The sequence below is a fragment of the Meles meles genome, chromosome 9, assembly GCF_922984935.1.
Source record: "Meles meles chromosome 9, mMelMel3.1 paternal haplotype, whole genome shotgun sequence".
In the NCBI taxonomy this organism is placed as follows: Eukaryota; Metazoa; Chordata; class Mammalia; order Carnivora; family Mustelidae; genus Meles; species Meles meles.
In genome coordinates, this window is record NC_060074.1 from 41,176,895 (window position 1) to 41,197,358 (window position 20,464).

A 20,464-nucleotide genomic window follows, 5' to 3' on the forward strand; every position below is an offset into this window, starting at 1 on the left:
GGAGGTAGGGATTGCTGAGGGCCATCTCTGAAGAACTATATACCACCGCCACCTGATTGCCACAAAACAGTCGTTTCAGTTTGGCCTCTGAAAGCCAGGTGGAAGTAGTCTTTTATTCATCTGTCATCCATCCATCCAACCAACCATCCATCCATCCATCCATCTGTCCATCCATCCAACCAACCATCCATCCATCCATCCATCTGTCCATCCATCCATCCATCCATCCATCCATCCATCCAACCAGCCATCCTTCCTGTCATCCATCGAAACATCCCTTCATTCATTTAACAAACATTTGAGCAGGACATTATAAGCCAGACCCCATATCAGGCTCAGAAGATACCAAAATAAATACAGTTATTCCCACTTGCCCTCCTTGTCCCCCATCACCAAAGGCTCCCCATTGAGCTTCCATAGATACAGGTGTTGCAGGGAGGGTCTGCCGAATGAGCGGCTCTTCAGGAGCACCTTCCCTTCAACTAGTCCTCATACGTTATGCTTTTGCAACTCCTTTTCCTCCTGCTCACTCTCCTTTCTTTGTTGCACTTGTGTAAAACCCATATTTTAAGCAAGCCCTGAGTGCAAAATGTCATGGTAGCTGGGGCATGCATGTGTGTGTGTGTGTGCATGAATGCGTGTGTGTAGGGTTATAGCTGATTTTCTTGGCATGCATTCCCCCTTCCTCTTTAGCAATTTTCTTGTCTTGCCTTAGTTCCCAAGGAAAGTGAACTAGAAGCTTTTTGGAGACACCTCTTCAGCCACATACACCCAGTGCCCAGCTCAGAGCTGTGCCTGTGGTAAAGGAGACTGCTGGTGGAGTGCCTGGTGGAGTGGGAGCAGGGGCAGAGCAGAACAGGTTCCATGCTCCTGGATGGGCAGGGCCAGAGGAAAACAAGGGAAATGTGGGCCCCAGGCTTACCTGCCTATAGACCCCCTCTCCTGACCCCAGGACCGAGTGAGTGAGCTCTGAAAAGAGTTGACGAGGTCTATGGGATTTACACCTTGAGGTGGCCAGTGGCTATCTTGGGAGAGGAATGGTCAAATCTTCCATATGGGAGACCATTTATTTCATAGCTTTGGTAAGCACCTCGTAGGTATAGATACTGTGCTAGGCCCCAGGGGTGCCATTGGGGGCATCTCAAAGGTGAATCTAATTTCTTTTTTTCTCCTCCACGCTGTCCCACTGCTTTGGAATAGCCTTCCAGCAGCTCTTACTCTGACTAGTGCAACGGCCTCTGAACAGGTCTCCTGGCTCAATTGCTTCCAGTACTTCCCACTCCATCCCACTCAGTACGCCATGTGAGTCTGCTAACAGCCTTGATCTTGTCACTTTCTTGCTCAAAAACATTTTATATAACCTCTCTGAACAGTTTCATGAGTATTGGTCTAGAAATGTTCTCTCTGTACCTAACCTCTCTCTCTCTCTTTCTCACACACACATGGCTGCACACACACCCATACACACATTCACACCCCTGTATTTCCTCAGATGGGGTCACAGCATGTATTCACTGTTCTATGTTGTTTTGATGGTTTTCCAATTCTGCACACGTTGGAGTCCTGCACTCTTTAATGACCATCTACTGCTCTGCTGTGAGAACATTCTGGGATGATACTGACGGCCATGGACTGGATGTTTGTATCCCTTAAAATTCGTATGTTGAAAACTAACCCCTAAAATGATGGTATTAGGAGGAGGGGAACTGTGGAAGATGATTAGGTCATGAGCATTCTGCCTGTGAGGGACCTATAGAGTCTTATGTAAAGAGACTTGCCCTTCCACTATGGCCGTCAACGAACCAGGTAGAGAGCTCTCCCCAGTGAATCTGCCAGTGCCATGATCTTGAAGTTCCCAGCCTCCCCAACTGTGAGAAAAATATTTCTGTTGTTTATAAGCCTGCCAGCCTATGATATTTTGTTATAGGAGTGCAAATGGATTAAGACACAGAGAAATCGGGGTGCCTGGGTGGCTTAGTGGGGTAAGCCTCTGCCTTCGGCTCAGGTCATGATCTCAGAGTCCTGGGATTGAGCCCCACATCGGGCTCTCTGCTCAGCAGGGAGTCTGCTTCCCTTCCTCTCTCTCTGCCTGCCTCTCTGCCAACTTGTGATCTCTGTCTGTCAGATAAATAAATAAAATCTTTAAAAAAAAAGAAAAAAAAAAGACACAAAGAAATCCCTTTCAAGACCTGGGATGTCCTTGACCAGAAGCTTTTGTGATGTTTTCTGATGATCATTTTTGATAGTTCACTAATGGACTTAATAATAATACAAGCAATTTAAAGTGACAATTATAAATGTGCATTGGAATTGAATATTAAAGTGTAGTAAGTTTAACTCCTTACAAGAGAATTTCTTTTGAGATTATCTGATAACTTCCTATGTTAAGCTTGTTATTGGGAGTGGGGAGAGGAGAAGAATTTCAATGTTTTAAATTTAAGAAAAATTATAGTGGTTATTTTAAAAATACATTTGATTTTTTTTTTTAAGTTGGCTCCATGCACAGCATGGATCTCGATGTGGGGGTTGAACTCATGACCCTGAGATCAAGACCTGAGGTGAGATAAAGAGTTGGACACTTAACCAAGTGAGCCACCCTGGTGCCCCCCCCCAAAACATTTGAAATATATAAAGGTCTGATCAAGAAGAAGAACTGAGTGGAAGCATAAATAATTACCGTGATATTTATGGTATCTATCTGTCTATATCTATGGCCTACCTCTGGGCCAGGATTAGTTCTAAGCACTTTACACGAATTAGCTTGTTTAATTATTACTATGGTCTTATGATGAGAGAACAAGATATAGAGAGGTTCAGTAGCTTGCCCAAGGTACTTGAAATTTCCTGAACACACAGAAATGCTGAAAAAATATGTTACATATATCACCTAATATATACATATTTGATCTTAAAAGAAGACAGGAAAATCTCTAGGGTGCCATAATTCTATATCTACCCTGGTTAGCTAGTTTATTAGGGATTATACACACATGGCCAGAGGATAAGTTTGTTTTAAGTTCACAGCAATGGGGCAACAAGAATAAAAACTTTGGACCTGAACACAGCAGGAAGTTTGGAGAGGAATTAAAAGGCTCAGAAGTAAAACAAGTGTCCCAGGCAATGGGTAGAAGCAGAATCACCAGTAAGAAAATTAGAGAACAAGCTGGGTTTGTAGATGGCTCCAAAATTTGCTGCTCATGAAGCACAGAAACTCTAAGATAGAAATTGAAGGAAAAAGTTGAGAAACTGTGGACTTCTAAGATTGAGGTAGAAACAACTATGGGGAGGTGTCCACCATCTGGGGCACTACTCAGGGCAACTCCACCACCAGACCCTAAAGGTTATTCCAATAAGGATGAGCTCACACACAAAAATTATAAAACATTTGGGGAAGACAAATATGAAGGATATACATGAATGTAAATGATTAAAACGTTAGTATTACAAATCAAAACACTTGAGGAAGTCCAACATGAAGAAAAGCATCCCACAAAAATGGGAGAGTTGACATATGAGAAGATAGAAACAATAGGATAATATGGAAAGGCATTTAAAAAATAATCTGTTTCCAGTGCTTACAGAGGCAAAGTAGTAAAATATAGGAAACTAAGTTTTTTTTTTTTTTAAGATTTTATTTATTTGACAGACAGAGAGATCACAGGTAGGCAGAGAGGCAGCCAGAGAGAGAGGAAGGGAAGTAGTCTCCCTGCTGAGCAGAGAGCCTGATGTGAGGCTCGATCCAGGACCCTGGGATCATGACCTGAGCTGAAGGCAGAGCCTTTAACCCACTGAGCCACCCAGGCACCCCAGGAAGCTAAGTTTTAAAATTAACACTTTTTTTTTTTAGAGCAGTTTTAGATTCATAACAAAACTGAGAGGAAGGTACAGAAGTTTATCATTTACTCCCTGCCCCAACCCATGCACAGCCTCCCCCACTATCAACATCTCCCACCAGAGTGTGATGCCTGTTACCAAAAAAAACCCTACATCAATAGATCATTATCATCCAAAGTCCATAATTTACATGGGAGGGTCACTCCTTGTGGGTTTGGGTAAAGATATAATGATATATCCATTATTATGGTATATTACAGAGTATTTTCACTGTATTAAAAATCACTTGTGTTTCCCCTTCTCGCTCACCCCACCTCTATAACCCCGGCAACTGCTGATCTTTGTACTGTTCTCCATTGTTCTGCCTTTTCCAGAATGTCATAGAATTGGAATCATAGAGTATGGAACCTTTTCAGGTTGGTTCCTTTCGCTTAGTAATATGCACCATGTCTTTTCATGGCTTGATAGCTCATTTGTTTTTAGGGCCGAGGAAAATAATTTTTTAAAAATGTAGTTTTGAAGAAGAACTAAATAGAAACTGTGGAAATAAAAAAATGTTGCATTAAAAAAAGCTTAGCTACAGGGGTGCCTGGCTGGCTGTCAGTAGAGTGTGCAATTCTTGGTCTTCAGGTCGTGAGTTTGAGCCCCATGTTGGGTGTAGAGATTACTTAAAAATAAAATCTTTCAAAAAGAATGCTTAACTAGACACAATTTTAAATTTGGTCATTTGGACAATATGTCTGCCTTCTCTGGCCTCTGTAGCTCATGTGCTTATCTTCTCCCCAACCTAACACCATGGAAATAATCAGCTCTTGGAGTTCTGGGAACTCATCTATGATCTCTCTCCATCTCCTCCCCAAGTTAGTATGGATATTCAATGAGTACTTCTGAAGAGTTAACCAATGGATCCCTTGGAGTCAAATATAAGTTAAATTTGCATGCTGACTCAAGACCATTTCTATAAGCTTTTTAGGCCCTATTGAAACCATATTTCCCTGTATTTCAGTGGTCTGGCCAGGATGGAGTTAATAGGTACTCTTAAGCCACATTTTAAAGCCTTTCATTGTATTACTTACCATTATTTTAAAAATAATACCTTTTAAACTAATAATATTCATGTGCACCTAGAAGAATACAAAGAAGTCAGTAAATATCACTTGTAATCACACTAGTTAAAATTAATTAAAATTGGGGAATCTGAGTGGTACAGTCTGTGGTTAAGCTTCTGACTCTTGGTTTCAGATCAGGTGGTGATCTCAGGGACATGAGGCTGAGCCCAACGCTGGGCTCTGCAATCAGTGTGGAGTCTGCTTAAGATTCTCTCTCCCTAAAAAAAAAAAAAAAAAAAAAGATTCTCTCTCCCTGGGGCACCTGGGTGGCTTAGTTGGCTGAGCCTCTGCCTCTTGGTTTCCACTCAGGTCCTAATCTCAGGGTGGTGGGATAGAGCCCCTGAGTCAGGCTTCTCGCTCAGCACTGAGTCTGCTTGGGACTCTCTCTCTCTGCCCTCCCTCCCCCGAATAAGTAAATAAACATTAAAATTTTTTTCTGTCTCCTGAGGCACTTGGGTGACTCAGTTGGTTAAGTGTTGGACTCTTGGTTTCAGCTCAGGTCAGTTGCAGGGTTGTGAGATTGAGTCCTGCACAGGTCTCTGCACTGAGCATGGAATCTGCCTGGGATTTTCTTTCTCCCTCTCCCTCTGCCCAACCCCCACCTTGCATGCTCTCTCTCTAAAAAAGAATAATAAAATTAAATTAATTTAAATTAATTAATTTTGTTCCATACACTGTGCTAAGTTTTGGGGGTGTAGCAATGCATATTTTGATATAATTTTTATTTTTTAATTTTTAATTTTAATTTTAATTTTTTTATTTTAAAAAAAGATTTTATTTATTTATTTGACAGAGAGAGAGAGAACACAAAAAGGGGGAGGGGCAGGCAGAGGGAGAGGGAGAGGCAGGCTCCACAAGGAGCAGGGAGCCTGATGGGGGGCCCGACCCCAGGACCTCAGGATCATGACCTGAGCCGAATGCAGTTGTTTAACCAACTGAACCAACCACGTGCTCCTAATTTTTGTTCATTTTTATATAGGTTTTTTTTTTTTTTATTTGAGAGAGAGAGACAGTGAAAGAGAGTATGAGAGAGGAGAAGCAGACTCCCCGTGGAGCTGGGAGCCGGATGCGGGACTCAGTCCTGGTACTCCAGGATCATGACCTAAGCTGAAGGCAGCCGCTCAACAACTGAACCACCCAGGTCCCCGATTTTTATATAGATTTTTGAGTGTATAATATACACATTTACAAAAATAGGATCCTACCTTGTGTGCCATCATGTATCCTGCTTTCTAAACTTCAAACCATCCCAGCATTTTTTTGCATATTATCTAATCTTTGAAACATGATTTTCATTAATTGGTGCTCAATATCCCATTTTATGGATGGGTCACAATTTCTTTAACCAGCCACTACAGCTACACTTAACCCACTTTATTTTTAAAAAGGATTTATTTATTTGAGAGAGAGAGAGCGAGTGTGCGCAAGAGCTGAGGGATGGGGACAGAGGGAGAGGGAGAGTCTTAAGCAAACTTCACACGGAGTTTGGAGCCTGATGCGGGACTCAGTCTCATGACCCTGAGATCCCCACCCCCCCCCCCCCCCCAGGAGCCAACAACGAGATTTGGACACCTAACCAACTGCACCACCCTGGGGGCCCTATAGGACCCTCTTTTGGTAACCTTTTCTGTGACCCAGTGAGTGAGCTAGAAGACCGGTAGAGTTTAGTCAAGGTTATCAACTTCAAGGTAATTCCCAAACCTCCCACCAGGGGGTGTGGGTCAGAGCTGGGGGGCGGGGTTAACTCGGCCTTTCGTGTGGGCTGGCCTTCCAATGGGACTTTCAGAGAAAAGTCTGTCAAGGGCTGACTGTGACTGTCTCTCTGAGAACAGTGAGAGGGCTCTAGACCAGAGCAGGACAGGGAACCTAGAACCAACCATCCAGGGGACACTCCACTGGGAGGCAGCCAGAGAGACCCTGGGGACAGAGGTGCCAAGGCACATCTATACCTGCCTCTTAGCTACCAGATCTGATCAGTCTGGAGCTGAAGGTCCTTTGAAAGGACTTTGTCCAGCGGAGGGAAAGGGAACAAATGAGGAAGGCCTCCATCACTCCGTGGTCTTGGATGATGACCGGAAGGGCACTTTCAGCTGAATCGGACTGCCTTTTGATCTTTTCAGCTCATTCAGCTTTACCCACACTGTCTGGTGGTGGGCTGCGGTGATGTGGGGGGGTCCCCAATTTACCATGGTTCAACTTGGGATTTTTCAGCATGAAGAGGGTGTGAGAGCAATACACATTCAGTAAGAACGATCTGCAGACTTGGGAATTTGGATCTTGTCCCAGGCTAGCACTGCTCAGTCTGTCCTCTCTTGGGATCAGCAGCAGCTCCCAGGGTCAACACCTGATACACAGGCAACCCTTCCGTGTCCCAACGGCCATTCTGTCATTCACTTTCAGCACAGTATTCGGTTCATTCCATGAGATAATCAACCATTTATTATAAAATAGGCTTTGTGTTAGATGATTAGCCCAACCTGAAGGCTAATGCCAGTGTTAGGAATACATACAAGGTGGGCTAGGCCCAGCCACAATGATCAGTAGGTTAGAGGTATTAAATGCCTTTTCAACTTATGATATTTTCACCTTATGATGTGTTTGTCAGGATACAACCCCACCAAAAGTCAAGGAAGCTCTGTATTTTCTGGCTGTGTGCCAGCCAGTATCTTTTCCTCCTGGGAATGAACTCTGGTCTAATGGAGACTTAGGTCTGGTTCTGGTAGATGCAGAAGAAAAGGGCTCTTTTTCAGGTACGAACATCTAGTGAGTCCCTGCCACGTGCCAGAGGCTGAGTTGAGAGATTTCGATGGGATTATCTTGTGTGATCTTCACGGCATGGCCTCTGCCTGAAAAGGCAGCCTTACCCATTCAGTCAATTGTTGAGCATTGATGGAGCACCAGTGAGGCACCAGAAACCGCTCTTGATACTGGTTGTAGGAGCAGATGAGACGGAGGGTCTCTGCTCTCTTGCAGCTTGGAGTCTACTATGACATTTTTTCAGAGAAGGAAACTGGGGTCTAAGAGATCAAGAGAGTGGCCCTCCTTTCCCAGCTGGTCCCAGCAGAACCAGGAAAGGAGCTGAGTCTGGCATGGCTCTCGCCCTTGCCCTCCCTCCCTCCCTCCATTTCCGGATTGTCCCAGGCCCCCAGAATCCTGTTCCCTGCCCTGCACATCTTTTGCTCGCTGCATCCATTTGAGAAGCAGGCTTGACTCAGGCTGCCCATGGCTCATTCTGATTCACTATGACTGTACAGAGAGCTGGACAGACTTCCTCCCAGTTAATGAGTACCAGCATCCTAACCGAGCCAAGGCTGGGCTTGTACGCTGGCCTCGCCCTGGAGCACGTTGGCAGATGAGTGGGTGGTGGAATTCAGGGCCTCCTTGAGAGTTATTTAGGTGCTGGAGTGATGGAGGAGGACCCTGAGACCCAAGGCTAGCCCAGAGGAATGCAGGAGCCCCACTGTTCTTCCAGAAGCTGGGTTCCTGTAACTGTCCCTCAGAACAATGTATTACTTAAAATATAATCCATGGGAAATTTTACTAGTTACCAAGCACATTTAGATATAACCTCAAGAAAAACACAGACTGGTAACAGGCCTCTGGGGGAGAGGACGATATACGGCCTTGAAGCTGAGCAGCTGGGGATGCCCGGCTAGCTCAGGGCAGAACCCCGCCTGCTTCATTTTTCCATAATCTCCACCCCCCCAAGAGCACCTGTGGCTAATTAGATAAGTCCTTTGAATGTGCTTTCTCAACTATAAACTTCATACTGCTTGACCAGACGTATTTTGCCTTCCTTCTTGTTTATCTACACGCGCATGATTCATGCTCAGCCTTCTTCAGCTCTTCTGTTGATTACTGTCTAATATCTAATTAAAGCGGGACTGAGGAGTTGTTCGGGGCAGCAGCCTCTTGCAGCTGACTTGTTTGTGCCTCATTCTTCTCCCGTGCGCCGTCAGGAAGTGGCAGGTTCCCACTGCCTCTGCCACGCACCCTGACTCCCTACCCTCTGCCCTGGGTGCCAGGATCCCACGGGGAAGACTCTCCGTGACGAACTTCTTCTCCTGGAATTGACCAGCTTGTCCCTTTGTTAATAGGAACAAGAGCTCTTCTGTACAAGGTAATTGTGAAGTGATGGGGCGATATTGGGAATGTCTTAGACCTCGGGGTTCTAAAAAGGGTGACAGGGCACCCAGTCTTTTCTTGGGGTGCCTAGAGTACCTGCCGGATGGGGAGAAATGTGGAGAAGGTTCCGGTCGGTCAGCTCAGGGAAAATGCTCATTCTGCTCTCACATTCTTGCTGGTCTGAACTTCCCAGAGGCAGGTCTGTGGTCCTGTACTGGTAGGGGGATCAAGATAGCTCCTCTCACCCTGGGGTAGCAATCCCCACAAAGCGCTGGCCACAAACTGAGTGATTGAGCCCATTGGAAATAGGGTTTTCCTGGGAAAAGAAGCTGGCTAAGCTTCAGACTTGCATGCTTGCTTGGCTGCTCTTTGGAGAGGTGGCATTTCAACATAGTACCCCACAGGCCAGTGTTCCACCTAAAACTAACCCCAAGAGCAAGGAATAGTTCTCTCAGAAAAGCTGCCAAGCTTGCCTCTTCCCCTCCTTTCTGATCTGAGTCTCAGCTGTGGGTCCTGCAACAGGAGAGCCCAGTGGTGAGGGGTGGGGTTTCTGGAATCTGGCAACTCCGGGCTCACACCAACCCACTTCCACCATTCACTCAAGGTGGTCACCTCCTGCCTCCCTGACCTACTTCTCAGTTTCCATACATCTGAGATGGCAGCACACCAGCAAGCCTCATGCACTGGGGCGGGAGAAGTGAGCTTCCTCGTGGAAAACACTTCGCTCTGGGCCTGGGCCCTACAAGACTAGCTGCTGGTCACCTGAGGGGGACTGTCTGAAACTGTGGCTATTCAGCCATTTTTGACCTACATAAGGGTGACCTCTCATGGTTCAACCTGACAGCATCACCCCAGAGACAGCCTGGATGCTGGCGCCCAAGGTGGGCTTGCACTGAGGCCCCTGCCTACCCCTCCCCCAAGGGGTCACCCCGCACTGGAGACAGGTGCCTGCATGGTCACCCCCTACAGCTCCCTGCTTGCTTGGTGGGAAGAGGGAAACCAGGGCTGTGGGTTCCTGCCTAAAGATACATAAAGAGGGGACCTGGGACTAGAATCCGATTTTTGGACTCCTAATTCAGTTTTCTTCCTCCTGTGTTGGTCCCAAGCCACTGCCATGGTGGGAGGCGGGCCTGGGTGCAGACAGAGCAGTCACCTGCACGAGGTGCTCAAGGGCTACCAGAAATGTAACAAGGTGCGGGAAGATGGCATTTCCCAGAACTCGTCCCAGAGGCAGTACTGCAGGGAGATAGAAGGTGCCTTGAATCCCAGCTCTGATACATAAGGGTTCGTGAACTCAGTTTCCTCATCGGTACCATGGGCAAAAACAGTGTCTGTTTCGTGGGGGTGTCGTGGATATTAAATGAATGTGTATTTGTAATTTTTATTATAAACATCAAAATGTATGAATGCAATTTACAAAAACCCTTTAGAGATATAGTGGAAGAGGTCTGGACTTTCATAAAAGCCATGTAAGTGTTGGTTGTGATGATCACGAAGACAGTCAGGGACAGTGTTGTCACCTGGTGGCCCAGTCTGGGCTGGTTCTAAGTTGCTGAGATTAGAGAGGAGCCCTCGAGCGCACATAGGGGTTCCTCTTCCTCCACACCTGCCCTCCTGGGCCCGTGTTCGCTCTGCATACACGTGTGACAAATACTTAGACAAGCAGTCCATGTGGAACTGGGTTAGCACGTCTCCACGGCCTCCCCCTGCGTGCCGGCCTCTCTTCCCGGGCCCCAGCTCTCGGCCCCAGCTCTCAGCCCCACGGGTTTTCAGAGGGCAGGGCATTTGCGAGGTCAAATAAGGCCGTCCCTGTCAAGCGCTCAACAGGTCCGGGTCCTAGTGAGCACTGTTTGGTATGCGACCATAAACTTAACTAGAACACAAACTCCCCAAGTTCAGGGATCTTTCATTTATTTACAAGGCATCCCAACTATCTAGAACAAGGCAGGGCACAAGGGAGGAACGTAATAAACATTTGCTGTATGAATGACCATGTTTGCCCGCACCCAGAGGAGAGCAGCGTCTCAGGAGAGAATCTGGAGACCAGCCACAGACGCTCTGGAAATCAGTTCAGAAAGAATCCTTTAAACTGGGCATTCCCAGCTCCTCCTTAATTTGCCCTCCACATTCAATTAATTTTGCTGTTTCCCCATTTCATTTTTTTTTTAAGATTTTATTTATTTATTTGACAAACAGAGATCACAATTAGGCAGAGAGGCAGGCAGATAGAGAGGAGGAAGCAGGCTCCCTGGGGAGCAGAGAGCCCAATGCGGGGCTTGATACCAGGTGCCAGGCTCGATCTCAGGACGCTGGGATCATGACCTGAGCCGAAGGCATAGGCTTAAACCACTGAGCCACCCAGGCTCCCCTGTTTTCCCATTGCTTGCTTGCTTGCTTTTTTTCTTTTTTTAAGATTTTATTTATTTATTTGACACGGAGAGAGAGAGAGACCACAAGTAGGCAAAGAGGCAGGCAGAGAGGGGGGGGAAGCAGGCTCCCCGCTGAGAAGAGAGCCGGACCACGACCATGGGGGGCTCGATCCCAGGACCCTCCCAGGACCCTCCCAGGACCCTCCCAGGACCCTGGGATCATGACAGAGGCAGAGGCTTTAACTCACTGAGCCACCCAGGCGCCCCCTCTTTTCCCCATTTCTAAGAGCCTGGGTCCTTTTCCAATTATTCTGTCTTTGCTCCCCTCCTGGCCCCCCACTACTTCCCTGGAGCCAGAAGAGGGACTTCCTAAAAAAATAAATCAGGTTAGATCACTCCATTGCCTAAACAAATGTGAAACCTTCCCATTGCCTCCAGGCTAACATCCTCCTCCAAGGGTCAATGAGCACAGGCTGCCAGTGTTAGTCATCTGGAAATGCAAGTCAAAACCCCACTGAGATAGCACTTGACACCTGGTAGGAAGGCTGTTATCAAAAAGACAACAGGGGCGGCTGGGTGGCTCAGTGGTTTAAGCCGCTGCCTTCAGCTCAGGTCATGATCTCAGGGTCCTGGGATCGAGTCCCACATCGGGCTCTCTGCTCAGCAGGGAGCCTGCTTCCCTCTCACTCTCTCTGCCTACTTGTGATCTCTCTCTGTCAAATAAATAAATAAAAATTTAAAAAAAAATTAAAAAAAAAAAAGACACAACAGTCAGTGCTGTCGCCAAGAGATTGGAACCTTTCTACTACGGGGCTGGCAAGAATGTAACATGTTGCCACTGATGGAGAAAACAAGTCTGGCAGCAGCTCAAAAAGTTTAACTTGGAAGTACCATGTGACCCAGCAACTCCGCTCCTGGATAAATACCCAAGAGCTTAAATAAACCCCCGATCCGTTTTCTAGGAACACTTAAAGGGCCTCTTCCCCCATTTCATTTTTAGTTTTAGTCATACTTGATTCTTTCTCATCTCCATTTCATAACAAAATTTCAACCTCGCTGCCCTATGTCCGCTAACCTCTGCGTTCTTGGAGTCCAGCTAGTGGGTCCAGATCTTGCCACGAAGACTTAGTTCCTCCACTCACATTGAGGCAATGACACATTTTTACCCTGTGCAGCCCTTCTTAGGTGTATTTTGTCAGACTGGCCTAACAATAATACTCATTATGGATTGCATAGAATACTGATAGATTGTACAATGTCTCCAAAATGTTAAATTAAGTTTTAAATAGGTAATACATATCCGTGGTAGGAAGAGATGCAAGAAGGAGGAAGGGGATACAGAGGAGAGGTGCGCTTCTTACTGCTCACTCTACTTCCCACTTCCTCTCCCTGAAAGCGTGCTGCAGGCGGGGATCCCCAGGAACCGGGGTTGGGAACCAGGACAGGAGATTGATGGTGGTGTCCCCTGGGCTCAGCTCCATGGAAGGGAGCAGAGGCTGGTAGGAGTGGGCAGAGGGGGTCTCCGGGAAGCCTCAGCTGAGCCCACAGGAGCTCTGGAGCTGGGCCAGCCCTGGAGAGTGTCCCAGGTAGGACAAGAGAGCCAGGTCTTGGTGCTTTTCAGATGGCAGTCCTGTCCCTCCTCGTGTGCAGCTAGCACTCCCTACAGTGGGAACCAGGTGGCCCAGCACAGAGACCACTGTCATCCACAGTTCCCAAGTCTTCTCCAGTTATCCCCACCCTTGTTGGTCAAATATTTATTTTTTATTTTTCTTTCCTTTTTTTGTTTTTAAAGATTTTATTTATTTATTTGAGAGAGAGGCAGTGAGAGAGAGCATGAGAGGCGAGAAGGTCAGAGGGAGAAGCAGACTCCCCGTGGAGCCGGGAGCCCGAAGCAGGACTTGATCCCGGGACTCTGGGGTCGTGACCTGAGCTGAAGGCAGTTGCTTAACCAGCTGAGCCACCCAGGTGCCCTTATTTTTATTTTCTTACACATCCGGAAGACCCAGTCCGCATGAGCTGCCAGGAGTCCCTCTCTTCCATCCCCAATGTCCCCTCACTGCCCCAGGGGTGGAGCCCACAGGGTGGGTACAGCTGGGCCTTAGCTCCAGGCAGCCTTGAGAATCAAGGGTTCCCCCCCCCCCGCCAACCTTTTGTTCTTTTTTCTAAGGCAATTTTCTAGGGCTCTGCAGTTATTTAAAACAAACAAACAAACAAAACAACCCTCTTGTGTCATTTTCTGGCAGCTGGACAACTGCAGAGCACTGCTTGGCAAGCACTCCTTTCCTACCCAAGTTTAAGCATTTGATTGATGACTTGGGTTGGGAAAAAGCAGTTGAAGGTTATCGCAAATCTGTTGTAAGAAGTTTTGTTAATTTATAATAAGAATACAGCACAAAATACTCTTTTCCAAATACCTTTTCTCTGATGTCTCATGGACAGATTTCTGCCAGAATCCCTGGGAGGTGTGCACACAATTGGTAGACAGGCTCTTGGAATATAATCACAGGGGGTGAACACCATGTGGTGAGAAGACAGGCCACCCCAACACTGGGTGGCTTGCCCATGGTGTGAGCAGCACCTGCCTGGGAGGATGGCTGTGGCCCCATCGCAGGATGTGACTGCAAGAGACTCATGTTCTTATCCTGTGCCCACCCCCAAGCCCCATGGCATCCTTCCCTGTCCTGCAGAAAGAGACAATGTTCCAGTCCGGAACCCATGCCTACAGAATTCCCGCTCTGCTCTACCTGCCTCAGCACAAGACACTGCTGGCCTTTGTGGAAAAGCGGATGAGCAAGAAGGATGAGCACGCGGAGCTGATTGTCTTGCGAAGAGGAAGCTATGATGCATCCACCCACCATGTCCAGGTAAGGTAGGGTGAGGCTACAAGTGCTCCTGGGAGTAGTACAGGGACCCTTCCATCCTTAGATGGCCGAGGCCTGGAGAACAGAGGAATGAGATACACTGAATCCCAAGAAGGACCAAGAGACCTATCAGGGATCATGCAGAGAAAGTGTCCCCAGGTGATCACCTAGATTTCACATGGGATCACTGTGAACAAGTCCAGTTGTCATGGCGACATTTTCTTTATTGCATGAAGGGACAAGTCAACCAGGAAACTAATGTTTGGAAAACTTCCTATATCCCTGAAGACCTAAGGGAGGGGAGTTTAGTATTACCTAACTGGGGATGGGGGGATCATATCCTTTTAGTAAAATTAACCTGGGGAGCAGGGTGAAGGTCAGAGTGATTGTGTCTTGAGTTTCCAGCATGCAGACCAAGTAGTTAATTTTGATGAAGACATCAAAGGCTGGCTTATCACATTTGAAGGGCTTAATGTTATTATTATCATTACCTTGTGGTCATTATTATACAGTAGCTATCCAGAGCATGGGGTTTGAAGCAGATGGACTTGGGGTCAAGTCCTTGTTCCAGCACTTACCAGGGTAGAGTGTTGGGCAATTTATCGACCCCATCTAAGCCTCTCATTCTCCAGGCGTGAGATGAAGTTAGTAACACCTGTCCCCCAGGAGTTAGGGGTTAGCATTAGATGAGACAACAGACATCATGCGCTCAGCACAGTTATCTACCCCTAGGATCATCCATCGGTAGAGAGCTGTTAATGGATGGGGATAGACTACAGAGCCTCAGTGTATATGACTCAGACTCAGGGAATGTGTGAGTCCCTTCCCTGGCTGCATTAATAGACTCTGCTGTGTAGAAGCGAGAGGTGATTGTCTTCTTCTGTCCTGCACTGGTGAACAGTTGTAATTACTCCAGGGCTTTATTTGTCAAGAATGCGAAGCTGGACTGGGCTGGTAGGTCGAGGGATGAAGCTGAGAATGGCTCATGTCTGAATCATCTTTGCACACTGGGGTCTAGCCCATGGCAGGTGCCTTGTAATGTGTATTGCTCTTCAAATGAAGAGGGCACTGCCATAGAGGGAATGAGGGGGGCTCTGGCTCCTGCTGCTCAGTGGAGGCGTTGTGCAGATGAATGAGTGCTGTCCAGAGAGCTCTTTTCAGTGACCTTTGACTTTTACCCTCTGAGATACACCACCTTCCCCTACACTGCAGTTCCTGGCCATGGCACTGGCATTGGCCATTTCAAAGTAGTTCTCCTCCTTTCTGTCCCCTCACATTCAGTGGCACGCTCAGGAGGTGGTGGCTCAAGCCCAGCTGGAGGGCCACCGGTCCATGAACCCGAGTCCCTTGTATGATGAGAAGACAGGAACCCTCTTCCTCTTCTTCATTGCCATCCCCGGGCAGGTGTCCGAGCACCACCAGCTCCACACCGGGGTCAACATGACACGGCTGTGCCAGGTCACCAGCATGGACCACGGGCAGTCCTGGAGCCCTGCCAGAGACCTCACTGACCCCGCCATCGGTGCAGCCCACAAGGAATGGGCCACTTTTGCAGTGGGTCCAGGGCACTGTCTGCAGTTGCAGAATGACACCCAGAGTCTGGTGGTGCCCGCCTATGCTTACCGGATCCTTCACTCCCTCCAGAGGCCTTCCCCATTTGCCTTCTGCTTCATCAGCCACGACCATGGGCACACATGGATGAGAGGGAACTTTGTGGCCCAGGACACCCTGGAGTGCCAAGTGGCTGAAGTTGGGGGCGCAAAGCAGAGGATGGTGTATCTGAATGCCAGGAGCCCACTTGGAGCCAGGGTCCAGGCCGAGAGCACCAATGAGGGGCTCGACTTCAAGGAGGCCCAACCCGTGAAGAAGCTTGTGGAGCCTCCCCATGGCTGCCATGGGAGCATCGTCAGTTTTCCCAACCCCCACGCAGGCTCAGGAGCCTCAGACAAATGGCTGCTCTACACTCACCCGACCAACCCGCAGCAGAGAGCTGACCTGGGTGTGTACCTCCACAAGGGACTCCCAGGCCCCGACACCTGGTCAGAGCCCGCTCTCCTGGCAAAGGGCAGCTGTGCTTACTCAGACCTCCAGAGCATGGGTAGTGGCCCCGATGGGTCACCCCAGTTTGGGTGTCTGTATGAATCAGCTAATTACGAAGAGGTCGTCTTCCTCATGTTCACCTTGAAACAAACCTTCCCGGGGGAATTTTTGTCTCAGTGAGCCAGTTGGGGTGCAGTCCAGGAAGTGGTCCAGATGGAGAGGCCCATGGTGGCCCCTCTGGGCTCTGGAGACCAGCTCTCTGTTCTCTTCATGGAGAGTGTGCAGACGCTGCCTGCTGGCCCTTTTCCTCCTTTGATGTTTCAGTCCTTCGAAGGGATTCAGTTCTCATCCCGGAAGCTGAAGGAGCCTGGCTTCCCACAGTCCCTCGACGGGGAAGGTGAGGACAGCAGTCACCCTGCAGGGCTCGGACTGCCTGCTGCCAGCCCCAGCTCTGTGCGGATCTTGATAAATGATGGAGTCCAGCCCATTTCTAGATGCTCATCAGGTTCCTGGGGAAAGGCTGAGACAAATATATAAATTAGCAGAGGTGTGTGTGTGTGTGCACGCGCGCACGTGCATGCACACATGCACATGTTTTCTCAAGGATGCGTCAGAGGAGATAGCATGGGGCACAGCTTTGCGGGGAGGTAAGGCAGGTTGAGGAAAACAGCTAATCTAAGTCGTTGCGTTAGTTTCCCAGAGCTGCCGTAATAAATCAATACCAACTTGGTGGCTTAAAACAACAGAAATTTATTCTCCAACAGTTCTGGAGGCTGGAAGTCCAAAATCAAGGTGTCAGCAGGGCTGTACTCCCTCCAAAGGTCCTAGGGGAGACCCCTTCCTTGCCTTTCCAGCGTCTGGTGATCCCAGGCATTCCTCAGCTCATGGTTAGCTACTTCCCTTTAATGCCTCTGTCTTTGGGTGGCTGTCTCCCCTTCTCCTGTGTTTTCTCTTCTGTCTCTTACAAGATACCTGTCGTTGGATTTCTGGCACACCCAGATAACCCAGGATAATCCTGCACTCAATGATATTTGCAAAGCCTCCTTTCTCAATCATGTCACATTCACTGATTCTGAGGGTTAGGATGTAGATTTATCCTTCAGAGCCACCAATCAATCCACTAAAGGCATCAGAAATGATTCTGGTACAGGTGATGTGGCCAAAGGTAGGAATGAAATTCAGATTTCAGAAGAATGAAGGGGATAGGAGGGGCTGGGCTGTTGGAGTGTGTCTGTGGCACAGAGCTGCTCTGGGGCATCCAGTCTTTGTGATGACAGGGATGCCACCACGTGGAGGTGAAGAAAGAGTGATGAGCATCCTGTGCCTGTGTAGTCCTTGCCATATAGAAAGAGCAGGGAGAAGGCCACTCCCCAGTTGTTATGAGGGTGATAACCTGAGGGGGGAGTCCTGGGCAGAGGGGGCTGACATATCTCTGATCTCTGGGGTCTTCAGGGCTCTTTGTCATATGTCCCTGTGGAAGAATGGACTTACCCCCTACCCCCATCAAGCCCCTCTTACCAATTAGATCAATTTAATAGTTGGGTGGCAGTGATCAGTGACAGTAGTCATGGGTTCTTGCAGTTGAGCTATATCTCCAGGTGGCCAAGCAGTGATTAAATGGAATTGTCACAGTGTGGGGAGCTGGAGATGTGACTTCTGTTCTGGGTGTGTTTCCTGGCACTGGCCTCCTATCTGGGTGCTACCTCTCTGTGTGGGGGGGTTATTAAATCCAGCAGGAAGGATAAGGAAATAGGGCCTGGTTATTGCTGGGGTGGAAAGTAAGCCCCTGCTGGGGTGGAAAGACAGTCACCTGCTGTCTTCTAAACCCTGCAGATTAGCTATGCAGAGGGTCAGAGGCCTAGCCAAGAGATTGAGGACAAGGGCATGTCAGCCAGCGGGAGCACAACATCAAGAGGTTTAGAGGTATGGAGGCCTGATAGTGTATGATCCAAATGAGAACACTTTTGAGAGTGAAAGGAGGATGTTATTAATAATTACACCAAGACGATGGACATCAGCCAGGACTGCCCCAGGCAAACTGAGAGCTTTAAGAAAGACCCATTGAAGATTGTATCAGGAACTGGTCTCTGCTAACTACCTTGGGAGAGTCAATCAATTAAGGGTCTTGATGTGAGTTGGGAAAAGGATAGGACATCAGAACACTGCCAAGCTCCAAACATTATTCTCATAGACTCTGTCCGTTCACAGAGGTCAGTGGGTCTCAGTTCCAGTGGGTCTCAATTCTAACTGCTCATTAGAATTCCCTGGGGAACTTTTACACCATGATGATGCCTGGGCTCCACCCCTGACCAACTGATTCAGAATCTCTGGTGGTGGCACCCAGAGATGAGTATTGTTTTTTCAAAAACTCCTCAAGTTATTCTAGTGAGCATAAGGATCAAGAACTGCTGGCACAGATGGTCTCTAAAGTTCCTTCTACTTCTAATGTATACAAACATACAAGTCGTCTGATTTGAATGAAAAAAATAACAGTTGATTTGGTTAAAGCTGAACTGATCTACTCATTGAAAAATGCCACTGAGAGTGAAAAGAAAAGCCATAGATGGTAGGAAGATATTTACAATACTTACATCTGACAAAGGACTTGCTTCCAGAATATATAAAGAACGCCTACAAACCAATTAAAAAAAGGCTTTCTAATTAAAATGGGCAAAAGGCCTAAACAGGCACTTCATGAAAGAGGGTGCCATAAAGCCTGCTAAACACATGGTCGTCAGAGAAAAACAAATTAAAACTATGAGATACCCACCAGAATGATCACAATGAAAAAGACTGGCAGCAGCAAGTATTGGCAAGAATGGGAAGCAACCAGAACGCTCATGCAGGTCTGGAGGAAGTGTGACTGCTATGACCACTTTGGAAAGCTGTTTGATAGTATCTATTAAATGAACATGTAAATACTCTATGACCCCGCTCTTCCACTCCACAGTGCGCACCTGAGAGAAATGAATGTGTTTGATTACCAAAGACACCTATAAGAATGTTCCTGGTAGGAAGACAACTATCATATGATCTGCCTGATATGAGGAAGTGGAGATGCAACGTAGGGGCTTGGGGGGTAGGAAAAGAATAAATGAAACAAGATGGGATCGGGAGGGAGATAAAGCATAAGAGGCTTAATCTCACAAAACAAACTGAGGGTTGCTGGGGGTAGGGGGGTAGGGGGAGGGAGGTGTGGTTATGGACATTGGGGAGGGTATGTGCTATGGTGAGTGCTGTGAAGTGTGTAAACCTGGCGATTCACAGACCTGTACCCCTGGGGCTAATAATACATTGTATGTTCATGAAAAAATAAAAAATTTAAAAAAAAAAAAAGGATGTTCCTGGTAACTTCATTCCTAAGAGTCCCAGAGAGGAAACTACCCAAATGTCAGTCAAAAATGGAATGGGTATCTGAACTGGGCAATATTCACACAATGTAATATTTCAGAATAGTAAAAGAATGAACCACTACTGCACACAATAACATGAATGGTTTTCCAGACATTGTATATTGAATGAAAGAAACCAGAGTCAAAAGACTACCTTCTTGATGACTCTGTTTACATGAGTTCCAAAAACAGGCAAAACAAATCTATGGTAAGTCAGGAAAGGGGCTATTTCTGGTGGAGGAGAGCTGTTCACGGAGAGCTAGAAGGAATCTTCTGGGTGCTGGAAACCTTCTGTTGTTTGATCTGGTGCTAGTAGGAAGCTGAACCCATACATGAAAATTCAATAGGTTGTGCATATAAGATTTGTGTACCTTACCATACCATAGGCTATACCATGATGAAAAATAAGAGTTGAACTAGATTTGCTAGTTAAATGTCCAAATCAGTATATTATATTGGGTTGGGTTGTAAAACTCTGGAACTAAATTTTTATAATAAACTTTTTGGGGGGGATCATTTTGGATTTACAGAAAAGTTACAAAGATAGTATGGAGTGTTCCCATATACCCTATGCCCAGCTTCCCCTAATGTTAACACCGTATATAACTCTGGTGCATTTGTCAAAACCGGGAGGTTAATACTGGCGCACTACTGTTAACTAGACTCTACAGATTTCACCAGTGTTTCTACTAATGTCCTTTTCCTGTTCTAGGATCCAATCCAGGATATATTTA

The 20,464-nt window shown here is 47.2% G+C and overlaps 1 protein-coding gene across 3 annotated transcripts in view; it reads left to right on the forward strand.

Moving 5' to 3' along the window:
- NEU2 (neuraminidase 2) overlaps positions 1-19,402 on the forward strand; it is an 84,108-nt gene extending 64,706 nt beyond the window's left edge. For 2 of the 3 annotated variants that reach the window (XM_046019452.1, XM_046019453.1), the window contains exons 3-4: positions 14,125-14,301; positions 15,580-19,402. In XM_046019452.1, coding sequence (XP_045875408.1) covers positions 14,125-14,301; positions 15,580-16,518 — 1,116 coding nt within the window. In that variant the 3' untranslated portion in view covers positions 16,519-19,402. Of the gene's footprint in view, positions 1-8,923; positions 9,064-14,096; positions 14,302-15,579 lie in introns of those variants that run through there. The other variant, XM_046019454.1, reaches the window with a different exon arrangement.
- Positions 19,403-20,464: the final 1,062 nt, after the last annotated feature.